Source organism: Coturnix japonica, chromosome 2 (assembly GCF_054131305.1).
Source record: "Coturnix japonica strain WE chromosome 2, WE-NBRP24, whole genome shotgun sequence".
NCBI lineage: Eukaryota > Metazoa > Chordata > Aves > Galliformes > Phasianidae > Coturnix > Coturnix japonica.
Window position 1 is genome coordinate 108,301,123 of NC_140664.1, and position 17,198 is coordinate 108,318,320.

At 39.8% G+C, this 17,198-nt stretch overlaps 1 protein-coding gene and 1 long non-coding RNA gene across 9 annotated transcripts in view; both read left to right on the forward strand.

The window, feature by feature from the left end:
* The window catches only part of ANKRD28 (ankyrin repeat domain 28), a 98,552-nt gene that overhangs the window by 20,111 nt on the left and 61,243 nt on the right, over positions 1-17,198 (forward strand). For 3 of the 8 annotated variants that reach the window (XR_014943622.1, XM_015853703.3, XM_032443194.2), the window contains exon 1: positions 15,563-17,040. The exons of 4 other annotated variants lie outside the window; for them this stretch is intronic. Coding sequence is in view for 2 of the 4 variants with exons in the window: in XM_015853703.3 (XP_015709189.1) it covers positions 16,924-17,040 (117 nt within the window). In the remaining 2 variants the exon portion in view is untranslated. Of the gene's footprint in view, positions 1-15,562; positions 17,041-17,198 lie in introns of those variants that run through there. One more of the 8 variants, XM_085540531.1, reaches the window with a different exon arrangement.
* Positions 3,126-3,471, forward strand: LOC146762114 (uncharacterized). Its single transcript, XR_014943624.1, has 2 exons — positions 3,126-3,226; positions 3,396-3,471. It is a non-coding gene; the product is annotated as an uncharacterized LOC146762114 (long non-coding RNA).

The following is a 17,198-nucleotide window of genomic DNA, read 5'->3' on the forward strand; positions in this document are numbered from 1 at the left end:
TGTATATAACAGAATATATGAACAGAATCAGGAAGGAAACTTTTTGTGTGGCCTCTTGGGAGATGGGATTTTATATGAAAGGGCTATCTTTCCTAGTTGGTTGCAGTTTGTGAGGTAACAGGTGAAAGCCAGGATCCCACACAACAGTAACTGAAGTCTCAATGTTCAGAATAATCCACTTGGCCAGGTTGTGGGGTTACGAAATTCCAGGTTAAAGGTAAATGGAAAATAGCAATTTGCCTGCCAATTCTTTGGTTCTGACTGGAGTAAACAGCTGTCTATTTACAAGGTTGTCTGTTCTGACTTGCTGCTCTATGTTAATAAAATGGGAAAAGTAGGAATGATTGAAGAAGTCGAGAGTAAATGTGATTAAAAAGATAAATAAATAGCTCAAGTTGTGCTTGCAAAAGGAGGACGTTTACCTATTGGGTGTTTCTTTCCCTCCCATCCCTTGCCCCCTTCCTCCTTTCTCCCTCCTTTCCCTGTTTCTCCCTCCCCCCCTTCCTTCTGTTTTTCCTTCTTTTACAGACTAGATGCAACAGGATTTCTTCTCTGTTGAAATAAAGGTGATGCATGAAAGACTTGCATAATGACTGTAATACAAGAGTAATTACAATAAGTTGTTGTTATGGCATGTAATTGAATGGATAAACAAAAAAAGAGTGTAAAACTTGTCAGGAAGTGATGCCCAGTGATTTAAACTTTATAGCATGAAAACAGACAAGCTCTATGAGATGATCTGTTTTGTGATGGCACTTTTTTGTTGGTTATATTTCTTTTGATAGCTCCTGTATTGTATAAGGCCACAGGGAAAAACTGTTTGAGTCTTTGAGTTGATGTAACAGGTGGGTGGTGGTGGGAGGCTTTTAGAAGTACACAAGCAGATTGCCATTGCTTTAGTGCTTTGTGGGCGCAGAGAAACCTCACAGGGTGGAAAAAAACATAAAGGCATAGAGAAGATATAGATTTCATATCTGCTGTATCTGTTTACTGAGGAAGAGCTGGCTTTATGACTCTTCTTGGAAGTCTTGAAATGTTCGATGCTTGATTTCTACAGAAGATTTACATGAGAAGTTTGCGGAGCGCACTTCACAGTCTGTGACAGTGGCTGCTGAAGGCCAAAGCCAGTTTAAATCAGCAGGCTGTTCGGTACACCCTGCATCCCTCAGCTGCAAAAAGGAGCAGAGCAGATAACGGGCATTTAACTAAGTGTTCATTGCTTTGTTAATGAAATCATCATATATATAGATATATATTTATGGTGCTATGTCACCTACATTGTTGGTTTTTTGTTTGTTTGTCTGTTTTGTCTTGCTGCTACCAGATCAGGAAGCTGGAGTCTGTTCTTGCTCAGCATGATCTTACTCTGTTGCTTGTATCTCTGTAATGCAGACTGTGACGTGCCAGCCCAACAGCAGCGATACAGATTGCCAGCAACAGAAATGAGTGTTTCTGTGGCTGCTATGATATGCGCAGAGCTGTTTGGTTTCTTACTGTTGTCACATAGCTGGGATAATCATATATTTCCCAGGATTTTAAGGTAAATTATATTCAGAATTTCATCTGAATAAATAGCTGAACACACACTCTGGTCATAAGGGAAGACACAGCATGCAAGCCTCATTCCAGTTGTTTTCTAATGTTTTATTAGCACAACCTCATCAAACTGTTCAGTTTCTCTGCCTACTTATTGCGTATAGTGGCTATATCCAAAAGTATGCAGAATTGTATCTTTGCCTGCTGTCACTGAGGTGTACTTTGCTGTTAATTGCTTGTTGGATCTTCTTTCCTCAGCAACTTACTTTGATTATACTGAGTAACCTTTGGTTGCTTGTTAAGTATCATACTGTTTTTTCCCTAGCAAGCCTTTTTTTTTCCACTGATAAGTTGTACGACTGTTTTTATCTGCTTTTTAGTACTAAAGCTTGAGATTAGATATGGGTAAGATCTATACTGTTAGATAGTGAAGTACAGATGGAGTTCCTACCATGCAGCTGAGCCACTTGTGAGCTGAAAGCAAAATTGAGATATATGCTGGTTGGTTGGGTTAGTTTTTCCTTGATTATGAACTGTTTGGCTGGTAAATACAGACTGTCCATAGCGTTTTCATTGTAGTGGCCCAGAGAATTTGACTTTCATTTCCCCAAGGAGTTCCAGTAGAGTCAAGTGGATCTCCATAGGTGCTTCTAATAATCAAGTAAGCTCTGCTCTGTTCTGCTGGTATCAGTTGTATGGTGTTAAAGAGCTGTAGCTTCCTTTAGTCCCTTAACCTCATGTTGTAGGAGCCCAGAGGCAATGCTAATTTATGGAGTAGGTGGCGTGGATATCTCCTATAAAGCCTCAGGTTGCAGACGTTGTCTCATCTGATCTTTCCCATTTTTGTATGGTTGGGTTTCTGTTGTGTTGTTTTCTTTTTTGTTTTGAAGTCTGAGCCGTTTTGAACAGGAATCAGGATGGAATAATTTGAATGCCTTGAACTGTCAGGGAAAAATGTCTTTATTTCCAGGTGTTAGGGAGGAGTGTTAGTTTTCCCTGTCATCCTTACATCTGTCTTTGGGATGGAGTGGCTGTACAGATAATGGTTAATATCAATTTAGTTGGGAAACTGAAATTCATGGTTGCTGATATACCTTGCCTTGCTCTTGTGCAAATGCAATCGTGATAAGCATCCTTAGTAAAAATGCAATACTTAGCTACAGTATCTCCAGAAACTGCTTGCTCAAAGATGAGTCAGTAGTTTTTAGGTGCATATTGCTAGTCCTCTTTTTATAAGCCATCTGCGCATTTAGTAGCTGAAGATGATTCTTTTGGGGTAAATAATTCAGCAAATTGTGTTACTAGACAGCTACAAGCTAGCTGAAAACATTTACAGTACAGTATAAAGCAAAGACTTTAAGGAAATTTGTGCAGGTTTTGACAGCTGTTTAATAAAACACAAATCTTTTACGTATGTATAATGGGTACCAGAATGATGCATGTTTCTTTGATGTTCCTAAAGGTAATACAGCAATTACAACATAGTGTGGTGCTGTTGCTTAAGTTGCTATAAGCTCGTATCGAAGATCAGTTCTTCAGAGGGTAAGATTTAGTTTTTCTTTAACCATGTTCACGGTAGTAGCTGAACTTTGATTTTTGTTTTCTTTTTCTCAAGCTAGAAGTCTGTGGTTTTTATCTGAGGTCTGGCACCTGATGCAGAAAACCTGACTCTGAACAGCTTGGCAACCAGGTTGGGTGTTTATGGTGGTTAGAATAGTCTACCATTTCTACAAGTGTTGCTAGCAGCACTTTAATATATACATATGAAACAAAATAATCTTTACTTCTAATCTGTTGCATCAGATTCTTTCTGAAGTACGTATTTCAAGGTGACCTAATTTTGATCTTTTTGTAAACAGGAATAGGTGTAGTATTTCCCTTGTTGACCGGATGGTGATAGTAATGACTGAAAAATCTACTGTCTTCTATGAAAAATGAACTTTACCAGCTGCTGCTTTTTGGCTGGGAATGGGCAAGAATGTGTCAGAAAAACATGCTGACTGGCAGCTTGCTCATTCCATTTCTGCTGAAGCCAAGAGCCCTGTGGGACAAAGAGTTGATAGGATGCTCCTCTGGGATAGAAAATGTAAAAAAAGAATCCTTTCATCCTCCTTAATTTGATTTTAATGCCACAGGAATTCCATTTCAAAAGAAAGGTAAAGCAATGCTTCTATTAAATAAGAAATTCTCAGGTATTCACTCTTTTATCTTTCCTTAGGTGTGGGGAAGATAAGAGACTGAGGCTTTTTCTTGACATGTATTTTTAGTAATTTTTTATTCAAAAAAAAAACCATAGCTTTTGTTAGAATGTTGAAATGTGTAGAGGAATGCAACAAGTATTTTGAAGAACAGAATTGTTCTTTTATTATTGCAATATAATGGAGTTTCTTTTCATGTTTAAGAACCAATAAAAGCCTTTAAGTGGCTTTGTCTTGCCTATTTAGGTAAGGCTAAGCATTTCAGAAGAGCGAGGCTTTTTTAAATTATTATTTCCTGGGTGTCATTAATTGCATTAGCTCTAGAGTAATTAAGAGGAATCTTGTAATTCCCCTTGCAAATAAGCATTATGGGACTATTGCATTTATATTACTGTATTACACTTTTGGATTTTTTTAATACTGTTAAAGACTTAATCATTTTATGCACCAGCTTATCATTCTCGAGATGCATGCTGTGTTACTTGATTTATTTACACAGATTACTATAGACTTTTTCCTTCTTTTTCTTTTTACAAATCTATTCCAAAATGAAACTTTGGAGGGAACTTTGCCCTTTTCCCTTTATTTTCTGTGATACAATGGTGCTAAATAATGTTTATTGCTCTTTTGGCATACATTGAACTAGACATATGTATATGTATATAATATACAGAAAGAGCAGAAGGCTGCTGCATAGCCACTGAAAATCATTTATAGCTTCAAATACCATTATTCATATGACATTCACACTGTTTTTCTTCCCAGTCTCTCTTATTTGCAGGGAGATGCAGGGTCTGGGGTTGCTGCACTGCAGTTTGAAAAGGCTGGGGCTGGAGATGGGTACCCTGGCTTTGTGTGCCATGCCAATGGGACCCTCACACTACTCATCCAGGGTGAACACTAAGTAGGTTTGCTATGAGTAGCATAGCAGTAAATTCAGTAATGCTCCATGCTTTTCTTAAGAAGTTAACTTGGCATCAAAATAAGAGCCACGTGAGTTTTAAAAACGTCTAATAACAGGAATAAGGAGGGTGTTCTCCTTTAAAATTTTTCAAAATGTCCATGAGTTGTCAGTGTGCATCCAAGAAGAAACATGAGTAATGAACACAGCATTCTACGAAAATTAAGCTGTGTTTTCAAGCCTTTGCTTTCTAGGGCCTGAAATCTTTTGTAGAAGGAAAGGTTACAATGGCTGAGTAAGGACTCAGAATATATACATATATCTATGTGACATAACCTTGAAGTCTTTCTAATAATGTGTGTTTTGGTCTAGTTCACAAACTTAGTTTATGAATTCAGCCGCATTTTGAGGAGTCTGGTTGCAGCAGCACGGGTTTCTTTGGGAAGAGTTTACGCAGCTTGATACATGTGATGTAAACAAGTAGGAGCATTCTAAAAGGTATTCTTAATTTTTTGACACTAAAGATGTACCTAACACATCTGTAAAATTCTTATGTGTTAGATGTTATAAAAATGTATTTTTTCACAATGCTTCTATAAAAGAAGTTCCCTTGTCAAAAGCAGTGGGAGACAGTTGGATATTAGGTGTTCTGTGGGCTCACTTCTGCAAATACTTGAAGGTGTGTGTCCACATTTGCTGAATGTAGTTTGGGTTTTTTGTAGATTCTAAGACAGCAAAACCTTTGGATTTTGGAGGCAAGGATGTAGAAGCTAATTTTCTTGACATTTTAAATAGGCAACGTACTATTCATATGTATTAAGCGACATTCTGTTTTGGTATCATCTTTCTGATTCTGTAAGTGCTTCTTTCTAAAGCAGTTTGTTAGCTTCTCTGAATGCCAAAATGTACTTCTCAAGTTCTCCTCTTGGTGTCATCTGAATTGAACAAATAGCTGGTTGAGGTAAGCATTAGCAAATTTTGGAACCAATTCTAATCTTAAAAAAAAATCCCATTTAACTTTTTTTGTTGTGTATGTTCAATAGTATAAAGCTGTAATATAAATTTACTTCTCAGAAAGGGTGGACAGGCACTGGAATGGGCTGCCCAGGGAGGTGGTGGAGTCACCGACCCTGGAGGTGTTCAAGGAGTGACTGGATGTTGTATTGAGGGACATGGTTTAGTGGGAGCTATTGGGAATAGGTGAACGGTTGGACTGGATGATCTTTTAGGTCTTTTCCAACCTTGGTGATTCTATAACTACCTTCTGCATTCCAGTGTCAAACGTAAGTCCCTAAACTGATTCTTCCATGTGCAGATGCTGTGTGTGTAACTGGTGTTTGTGTGTTTGACTGAAAGCTGGGCCCTACCATTCTGCATCCTGTTCTTAATGCTATATGTTTATAAATACTGCTAGCACCATGTGGGTAATTTGATTAATTAACCTGTGAAATTTCTGCATCATGAGGTATTTTCCTTTAAAAACAGAACAAACTTATGAGGAGTCATTTATAGACTGATGGGTAGGAGCAGAATTTGAGTTCTTCCCATAGGTTTTTGAGTAATTGGAAAGGATTCCATTAGTAATACAGTTGATTGTAATAGTTGTCTAAATTTGGATATGTTAAGGTTTCAAGAAAACTGTTCTGGGGTATTTTAAGGAAGATTATAAGGGTTGAAGTAGTTGCTGTTGATAAAGGCAGCTTGTCCTATGGGTGAGGTTTTATAAAGCAGTTGAATCACTTTCTATCGCAGTGAGCAATATGAATGCTCCCACTGCTTCTGTGTGCCAGCTGCCGTCCCACGATGAGCTAGCTCGACTAATTTACCACCAGAAAAACAAAATGGGGTGGTTGGATCACACAGGTGCTTGTACTGGCACAGGAAGGGGATGTGAATGAGTAAAGGATCATGCAAGGAAGAGGGTAGTAAAGAATCCCTCTGGTGGCCAGCAGTTAAAATCAGACTCTGCCACTTCCTCAAACCTCACTTTTAAAAAGAAAAATACTTAGGGACAAAAATGTTTTAATTAGTGTTTCAATAATTTGCTCTATTTTGTGCAACTTTATTCAGTATTGGAGTGTTTAGCTGCTTAAGAGAAGTGCTCTTTAATCTTCCCTGGAAAAATTCTCTGAATTGAAAAGGTGCCAACAAAAGTAACTTCTAAGAGTGAACGTCACTTACGTGCTCATATCCTAGAGCCCTCCTGGAAGCAGCATTCCCAGTGGGCATTGGGCAACAGTCTGCGTGGTTTGACGCAGCTGAGTAAGACCTTTGGCTATTGATGTTTTTTACTCTTACTCACTTTTGGGAAAAGCCATCCATTTTGGCAGCTGTAGAAGATTCAGATGGATGCTCTCATCTCATGGTTGTATATGTGTGAATACGTGGACTTTATCCAGCTATGTTTTCCAGAGTGGTTTCAGTTGCCAGGAAAAAAGCACTCCTTGGACACAAAGAATGTGTAAGGGATTCCTAAAAATTCTGAGGAAGTGTAACACCCCCCAGACAGCAAACTGATACACAGGGCAGCTGCTGACCATTCAGATGAAAATCTGAAGAATTCATATAAGTCAATACAGAATGTTTACATCCTAAGCACAGAGAAAATAGCGCTGGTATCCATAGCAAACAGAATTCATTTTGCTCACTTGTGTACAGTATTTTGAGCCCCTGTTATGTATGGAAACAAAAAGTAAATATCCCTGTTGTGAGCAACTGAGCTGAACTGTGGTTTCTGTGGTCACAGATTCTATTCAGATCTACTAGAACCTACGCATTTAAAGTATTGCACTGGTATGAATTTTACATGTGTTTTAGTATTGGGATATTTAACTGTTGTAACTTTTCTGTGAGAGAATCTGAACTGAACAGAATTATAGAAAATGTTTGTTTTTTGTTTTTTGGTTTTTTTAAATCTCCATTTTGAAAAAAACCCTAACAAGAAAACTCACCCAGTGACAATACTCTCACATGGGTGAGACAGGGAGGGAGAGTTTGGATTCCAGGAGAACTCTACCATCACATGGCTATGAGTAGTCAGGAATTTCAAAAGCAGCAGTTTCTCTTTTGCAAGTTGTGAATTTGAAGCCATTTAGTGTTTAAGCTTCTTTCTCCATCAGTGTTACTGACTTCCAAAATGTTACACCTAGGAGAGTTTTTGTTGTAACAATAAAGGTGAATAGTTGAAGAAGTAGACTTTGTTGTCTTTTGTCGTTGATGAAGAAAATTAAAGAGCAGTGCTTTGAATGTTAAAAGTCATGTGGCCTCCCAGGAAATATTTGCTACTCTAACTATTCTTATGAAAAAGTGTTTCTTCTTGTCTTGATAAAACATCTTGATTCTTTATCAGTTTTATGCGAATGAGTAAATAGCAGGCAGACTTTTGAAGATAATTTTTACCTTTGTTCCCTAAGACTGCCAGACTTGGCAAGTACTGAATAAGCATTTCTTCCATGCTAAGCGTCATCTTCCAGGTGCTCTTCTGGTGTGTGGCACCAGGAAGGTACTCTACCTCATTCCTACTTTTGTCCCTTCAGTTCAACTCTTATCCTCTTTCCCTTCATAGTTTCCCTTCAGTATGAAGCGCTTCTTCAGGTGCACCTCTGTGCTCCCTTCTTAACTTTACACAGGCCATTGATTGTTCCACACCCTTAGCTGACTATGTCTTGTTGCCTCTGTGACTGGATTAATGTTCTTCTTGTACTGGCTGCTCAAACCATCCAGCTGTGTCAGTCAAAGCAAAATGGAGGCTAGCACAAGACCCTGCAAATACAGCTGAGAGATAACAGACTCGCTGTAGAAGAATTTCTAGGGTGATTTTTGTAAACACTGCTCATTTGGTGGCCTTTCCAACTTCATCCTACGTAGATGTGTTTGATCTACTAAGATTTTGGGTTTTATGTTGCTCTGTTTGTGGTCAGATTTCTTAGTGTTTGGTTTTTTGGTTTTTTTTAATTTCTTTTTTAGAGGGGAGGGGCTGAAGACGAGACAGGGAAGGTAGAACCTTTTCCCTTTTACTTTTCCTGTGATAGTTCTGATAGTTGAACAGTTCTTTTTAAATTAAATTCATCTTTATTTTCTTGAGTACTCAACAGATGATTTTCTTGAATAGTCAATAGCAATTTTCTGTTTGGAGAAGGGAGCCGATTCTGGAAACATCCTAAGCTAATGTGAGTCATCACTGAAAGTTTAAAATAGTTGAATGTGATGTTTGTTTCCACCCTTCCACAGCTCAAAATGGTATGAATCATCTTTTTTAGTGTTTCCCAGATAACAGTCTGAACGGAAACAGTATGCATTTCTGACTCAACTTCTTGAATGTTAGTGGTGCACTCCCAGCTACTGCTGCTTTTGGCTGGGTGGGAATTCCATAGGAATTTCAGACAAATGTATGAAAGCAAACATTTTGTAACTATGGCAACTTAACCATGGGGTGTTCTTGTGGTTGGTGACATAAAACTGTAAAAGCCTTCTACTGACTGGCAGAACTGATTTGACTATTATTATTTTTTCACATAAATTCTGTGCATGGTCGGATATTTTAAAAAAGTCAGAATCATTTCATTGAACTTCTACAGTTCTCAGACAACTTCAGAATTTGAAAACGTGTTGCAGTGTGTCGCATATTCTGTGTAGCATCTGGCTGCTGTTCTTGCCTGCTGAAATGAAGAACAAACCCAAATTTCTTCCATGCTTACATGTGCTTGTAGTCAAATGTAGGGCTCTGTTATTCTCTGTGAATGGGAAGACAACTTAGATTGCGTTTCTTACTCTAGTGTATGTACTGAAGCTGCTGAGAAAAAATAGCTGGCTAATGAATTTTACAGGGGGAAGAGAAGGGAAAAGGAGATGAGTGGTACATCTGTATTAAATAAAACAAAACAAAAAACCCACAATTGAGAGAAACAACTTTGATGCAACTTGGAGAAGTGTAGCCTATTTTTTTTTAATCATGCCAAGCTCCTTTAACATGCTGCAATGACAGCTCTGAGATTTCATCTCTTAGTTTAGAACTTGTGACAGAATCAAATTAGTCACCTGTCACAGGCTGCAGAGAGATCTTCATTTCCAGAAATTCACCTGACCAACACCTGCTCATTCAGAAACTCAGCTGGATCTGTGATGGGTGTTGCTAATGGGTTGCAATGGGGTGTTGCTAAGAAAAAGGTAATGTTTGTTTCATATTTTTCAACTAGGTTGTCACAGATTTCAGTCTCAGCACCAGCACTGTCCAGTGCTGAATTAGGGGAAATTCTATGGTAATACTTTTCCTTTAAGGGCATTTCCATCCTCCAGCAAAAGAATTAATGTGAAGAAAAAAGCAAGGTGAGAATCAAAGATGTTGGTTTCTAAGATGAGGAACGCATGCGGGGTTAAGAATACAAACCACTAGATTCTAGGAAGGGTAGAACTTATTCTTTCTCTGCAAAGATCACACTTGGTTTTTGTTTTATATATATATATATATGTAAAATATATATATGTAAAAGTTTGCTTCTTTTCATTTTTAGACATGGACTTGTGAACTGGTTTCAATGCATTAGAGCAAGAACTTTCTAAACCTGCTGTACCGCCCTTCCTATAGAAAATCCCATGGACATCTGTTGATACCCAAGGATGAGAGGCATGTGGTTGTCTTGTACACTGTAGCATCTGTCCTTGAAATGCAGACATTGTACTGTAGCCCAAAGAATACCTACTGGGAAAGGAAAAGAGGGTCTGTTGTGTAGTGACAGTAAAGCAATGTTATATTGACTTCTGTGATGTTGGTTGAGTTTTTGTAATAAAATATGATCTTGATTCTGTTTCCTGTTCTGAAGCAGTATTGCAGGGAAAAAAAAAATTTCAAAGGGCAAAATGCGTAAGATCAGCACTTTGTATGCTCATCTTCAGAGCATAACTACAGATGAATAGAGAAGCAGATCAAAGGAGCTGTGTGAACTCTTCTCTATGTATGAGCGCTCCAAGTGCCCACAGGGAATTCTTAGTTGTTTTACCAGCTGCCCTAATATGATATAGTGGGATCATGATTTAGTTCATTTAGAAGAGTGTGTGCACACTGACATAAATAGTCTTAGGGCAATGTAACTGGTGGTACAAAACTAAGATTAGGAATTCTGCAGTTGTTTGTTTGCTCCAGCCGAGCTACCTTTATCTGTTCCTATCCTTGGGAAGATTCAATAGCATCGGTTTCTGAAGCATCAAGCTGTCGGTGCCAGCTGTGACAGCGGGTTGCTATATTCTAAAGCCTCTGGGTTAGTGTTTTTACCCTGCTATGGTTGCATTCCCATCTGCTGTCACCTCCCAGCAACCAGCTGAGTTGTGGTGGGGGAGAGTGGTTGATGTGTGGAAGAACAAACAGTCTGCTGAGCCTTTGGGTTTTGTTTTGGTTCCTCACATTCTGCTCTTAAAGTTGGTGTGTGCAGCTGAAATGGCTGCCTTCAGTAATTACTACTGGAAGTATGCTCTGGGTATAACTTGTAAAATGTATTTAACAGTATTTTTAGTGCCAGAAAACAAAATAGGCTGTGGGTGAGGTCTGAATTGGAAAGAATTATAGGGGTCAACTACATCATATGCAGATTGGTATACGTTTTCGCAGACTGTCTTTCCTGAGAAACAGCAGTTGTCTTGACTTGCAGTTAACTTTATTAAGATTCATTTCCACTGTCAGATTTCCATTGTTGTGTTTTGGACAGCTGTTGAGCATTAGTCCGGCCTTCACAGAGCTCCAGGGATGGGAGTCAGGAGGAGCTGCCAGCCAATGTGCACCACCACTTCTTGGTTGGTTAGTTGGTTTGTAGGAATGTCTGTGCTGAGTTCTCACTGGGCTTTAGCTACTAGACACAGCTTACTAGACTTTGGTTATCAAGGCACCTTTTAAAAAAGATCTCATCTTGTGCTGTGGTGGCTGTAGATCAGCTGAAAGTTACTGTATTGTTGGATGTGTAAAATGTGTGAGAGGTCTTAAACAGAACACGCTTGTAACACTTTTAAGATACTTTATTTCTCTCTAATCAGGTATTTATGATGTATTTTAAAAGGTTACAGCTTGATTAAACGTACAAATTACATCTCAAGCACAAGTGCATGTTACATTAATATTTTTTCATCTGCTGCTCCAGTAGGGAGAAGATAGAATGAGTGCTAGATACTTCTTTCCTTCTGCCACACTTGAGTCTCAGTTTCTGTTGAAATGATGTAGTTATGTATTTTCTATGCAGTCAGGTGGTTCAGTAAGTCACTTCAGGCTACATACTTAGCTGGGAGAAAGAAGAGCTGCCTATAGCCTCCAGGAGGTGCAAGCAAAGCTGTTTCCCTTGTCCTTGTAAGCAGAAACATGGTACCCAGAAGGTTAAAATGAGTCTCCTTTTTCTGCATCCCAGCTGTGCATATGGTCTGGAATAAACAGAGCAAAACTGAGAGGGAAGATTGTAATTTATTATTGCCTTAGACCATTCTCTTTCCTGACTCCACCTCATTCCCCCAGGAGTGGGGAGGAAACAGCAAAGAGCTCAGACAAGTGACTCAGAAGGCTGCTTGAAGTATTGCAGCTTATATTCATGGTGATGCTGAACACTCATCTCTGTTTGTGCGTGAGGAACGCTTTAGTAAATAGCATAGATAAATTATTCAAAAAAACTGCTTATCTGTTGTTTGTGTGCCTTGCTTGTGCATGAATAGATGGAAGTACTGTGGGTAATCTTCATCTTCTGAAGAGGTCTGTAGCCTAGACCGTAGTCTTGCAGAGCTGATAGCAATTGTTTGTTATAAAAATCATAAGCCTTACTTGGTTTTGAATTTTTCATTTTTACTGAAATCTGACAGAATGGTTTTATCCCTTTCCTAGATCCTTAATTATACAGAATAGTAAATGAAACCAGTTGGCATCTTCTCAGCCCAGAAGAAAACTTGTAAATGCTGATGGTCAAGAGAGATCTTTATTTGAGTAGGTTTGTTGGTACCGAATGTGCTTCACTGAGGTTTTCAGCATCGTCTGCAGTGCTGCTACAGTCCTTTGCTCATCAATTCCTAGAGGAAAGGATCTATAGAAAAAGGTTACTATTTTTAGATGCTTCTGAGTTCACAGTTTTTTTTTCTGTCTGGAGCAGATGTGGCTGCTGTCATCCATGTTTTAAACTGCAGATTGTGTTCCTGTGATATACTTTCTGTATATCCACTCGTGAAAGACTCTTGGAATTTGATTCACCGAAGGACACTTTATTTGCAAAAAACATTATGTCAACACAAAGGCTTTTCTTTTGCAAGAAAGTTTTCTTACATTAAGCATGTGAAAGCTGATTTTGAACCTTTCAAGGACTTTGGAGAAGGCAGATGCTGATAACCCACTGATCTTCACTTACTTGAAGTTTTATTAGGATAAGCTAGGAAATGTATTTTGAGAGATGCAGTGTTCTTTATTCATACCTCTGGTTGGGATTGTTGGATTAGTTTGCGAAGAGGAGTTATAAATGACCTCTTGTATTCATTCAGCCTTCATTGCCTTTTACTGTTATCCCTTCTCCCTTACTGCAGATAATGCACTGAAAAACTAGAACTTGTATTTTGCAAAGCAGAGGATTCTTTGGGTTATTTTGTGAAAATGGAGGAAGAAATGGTGAGAGGCTGTTTCTGGTTGAACTCTCAATGGCAGGCAGTGGGAAGGGGCAGAATGGCTGGACTGTTTTGTTGTTGGTCTTTCTTTTGTTGTTAGTTTTTTGAAGTAACCTATGAGCAGTAGTTAATTGTAAGGAAAAGCTAAATGTTTCTACGGTTAGTTGTCCTTTGGCTGTGAAAGTAATTGCATACACACATTTGTAGCATGAGTGATTTTTTGGTCTGCTTACTTTTCTGTGGCTCATTATGCCATCAAGATCAATATAGTATTGACTTGGTTGTGTTGGTTCTCTTCCTGATGCAAGCTGTGATGTATTGGCTTTTCGCTCTTTGACCATAGGAATGTCGCCATTCAAAAAAATACGTGGTGTTCTGCAAGATAGGCATTAGCTTGCTTGAGAAATAGTTTGATGCATTTTCATTACAGGTAGGGTTTCTAGAGCAATTATCACAGTGGATTAAAATATTTTTAACTTGTGTCAATTTTCACAGTTCAGTAAGTGTGAAGTCCTATACTTTTTATATTGACTTTTCGATCTCTAACTGTTCTTTTTTAGGTGTGCTTTGAAGTATTTATTGTAAAGGTCAAAAATGGGCCACTTTCAGATCATGTTATCTTCTCTCTAGCACCACATCTAGTTACGTAATGGTAATTCTGAAGAAAAAGCATGGAAATTGTAGCTGTTGTTTGCTGCACAAACTTTTTAGCTTATTTATACCTAACATACGGATTTGGCACGAATAGCGTTATTTAACAAACATTTGTGTGCATATACACCATGAAAACCAAGTATGCGTTTTGTAAATGTACCTTGCTCGTATTGCTCATAGACTTAAAATATTTTTGTGGGGTTTTTTTTTTGTTTGTTTGTTTTTTCTTTTTCCAAAGGAAATTTGAGTTATGCAATTGAACTACAGTGTCTGTCCCCTAGGGCATCTTCCACAAGAAGCAAAATATCCTCAGGGTTGTGGGTGCTGTGTTCCTTAGCAGACTGTGGGATGTTGCAACGGATGAGTCTTTAGGATGTCCTTCTTTTTGTTTAAATACTTGCTGTGGCCAAGAAGAACATGAATTTCCGTATGTGTTCAGATGAATCTGTGGTGTTTCTTTTTAATAAATTATTGAAATGCTAGAACAAAGCAGCACAGTGTAGCATCCATTGCTTTTTTGTAATTAAATCCAGAAATATGAAGTTCCAAAACAACTGGACTCTCTAGAAACAAATAGGATATATTTATAAAGCTGCGTGGTATTCACATATTGTAAATGGAAACATTTGGAAAATCTGAATTTTACCAGAAATTTCCCGGTGAGCCCAAAATGTGTGCTGTATTTTGCCAAGCCCTGCGTTCCTGAGCTCAGGGAGCCCTGGACTAAGTCACTCCCTGGCACTCTGATGAAAACATTTGTCTGTGTGCAGTGTCAGTAGGTGCGTGGTAAGCCATTTATTGTGCTACAGCAGAGCTGTTGTAGACATTATTTTAAACGAGCGGTGATGTGAGTTTTTCCTTCCTATGACTCCCATAGGTGGGAATTTGCTGCATCTATTAATACCTAAATCATTTAAATCATTCCATTTCAACCTGTCTGTTTGGATTAATATGGGAAATCTGAGAGTGGATGCATTACTGAGGAGCAGTCCCACTGGCCAACTTGCCCTCCATGGGCACACAGTGATGTGGGCAGCTCAGAGGGATGTCGGAGGTACCGCACAGCATGAGCAGAACTCTCACTTTTTTCCTGGAGATCTGAGTTAGTCCCACGACTCCAACAGCAGCCATTTACATAATACGCCCACAAACCAGCACTTCAGCACGCTCGAGCAGAAATACTTATTTAGCAAGTTTTAGGACTTCATATGCATATACACTCGAGGTACGTGTTTCAGGCGGAGGGTAGGTGTGTCTGTCCTCATTGCAGAAAACCATGAGTTGGCCATTAGTGGTTCACTTCTTAGTAGCCAACTGATGGCACTGAAAAAGATTTCACTTTCAGGGGGTTTCTGTGGGGAGTTCCTTGTCTTCAAGGAGTTAAGCAAGGGCTTTGGTGCTTCTCTGTCCAGTGCCATATGAAAGCAGTTAAACGCTGGAATTGTTTACCGCCTAAACTGTTGTTAGTCAGCAGAGCCAGCGCACCGGATTTCTCTGTGGCTTTTAGTGGAAAATATTAAACAGTTGCTCTTTGCTCAGTTATAGAATTTTTACATTTTCGGCTGAATTAGTCACAAAATTGGCACAAACGTAACCGCAAAGGCTGCCCCAAAAAAGGGCAGTCTGTTTTTTTTCTGTGCCAGAGGAAGTTGCAGGCAGAGCAGTAGCTGGCTGCGTGTGACATGTGAGCATTACGGGGCATTCCATCCTGCGAGCCTGCAGTCTGCGCTCAGCTGAGCTGCCGCTCTGCCGGGGCAGCCGGGCTGCTGCAGGGTTTATCTGCTGTCATATCATTTCGTCTGTCGGGGAAAAAAACCTGCTGAGCGGAGCCTCCATCCGAAGAGGAAAATCAGGTTGGCGCAGCGTCAGCTGTTTGAATAAAGAAGTTGGCTCGGAGGTGATGCGCGGAGCTTGATTTTATTTTTTTTCCCCCCCTCGCTCTCCGCCTTAATCTGAATGAGGGCTCTCATGGGAACTGGATTCACATGGTGATCAAAAGGAGCGCTTGAGTGATGAACTGCTTCTGCAGAAGTCTGAGGCAGTCATTTGCGTGCAGGAGCAGGCTTATTTTGCTGAAGCGTCCTTCTTGTTGGGATTTGTGCCGAGCGTGTTCCCTGATGGAGAAGCCACAGCCGGGGGAAGGAGAACTGAGCGTGCTGCGCTGCTGCTGGCACTGAGGGGTGAGCTGCCTGCGTTTGTCTGTCGTTTGGGGAGGCTGGATTGAGCCAGCAGCGTTATTCAAGGAGTTGCATTGTCCCTGCGGTCTGACTCATCGCATGTAAATGTGCTGCAGCCTGGCTGTACATTGCAGATATTTTTATTGCACGGGGAAGGATTATTTGCCTCTCTCCCCGCTCTGAAGAATCACCAGAAAACGGATGCATTTTTTCGGACGGACTGTTTGTGACGCTGAGGAACGGGGCTGCACGAATCACAGAATGGTCAGAGCCCACGTTTATTCTCGGACAGCAGAGAGCCCGCTACTGTTTGCTGGCAACTGACCTTGCGGGACTGGGAATAGCCACGGCCATCTCCGTCAGAGCAATTGTTCGTTCTCCAGGCCTGCAGAATGGAGCCGGGGCTCCTCCAACAATGATCCCCCTGTCTGCATAGGGGGAGGCACGCTGCTCAAGTTGAGCTGCTGACAAGGGCAGATTGGCTTGGAAGGACAGCTCTTGGAGACAGCGAGCTCTGCTGTAATTCACTTGGGTCTAGGATATTTTTATCAGCTGTTCCACTGTCTCTTCGTTGTGGTTTCGATGTTCTGTGGAATTTTATTTAAAAAGAGAACTTTCTTAATGTCTCAGGGTGCTTAAATCTGAAAAATGGAGCATAGAGGGGGATTGCGAGGTCCTTTTCTAAATATTCAAACACCAGCAGCAGTGCTCACAAGTTTGTGAGTGTATGTGAAACAGGTGAAAGCATTCCCTATATGGTCCTCGGTGCAACACCTGCAGTGTGCTTCCAGAAACAGAGTTGCTGGTGTTATTCTGTTTGCTATTGCTTCTTCAAACGGATCGAATGAGTCGAGTCTGTATTGTTGTTTTGGAGGAGGAGGAAGATGATTCTCCCACATTTGTTTCCAGTATACCTCAGGAAAATATATGTTTGCGTCCATTACCTCCCGGAAATGTGCTGGTAAGGCGTGTTGTTTGGCGGCATGTCTATCATTTGTAATACTGGGGAAGATACCAATAGACATTTCGTAAGATTATCACGAATGTGTATGATGTTGAAAGAAGCCAAAGTGGTAAAAAGCAAAGAGAGCAAAGCTGAAACTTAGTTGTAGAATTAAT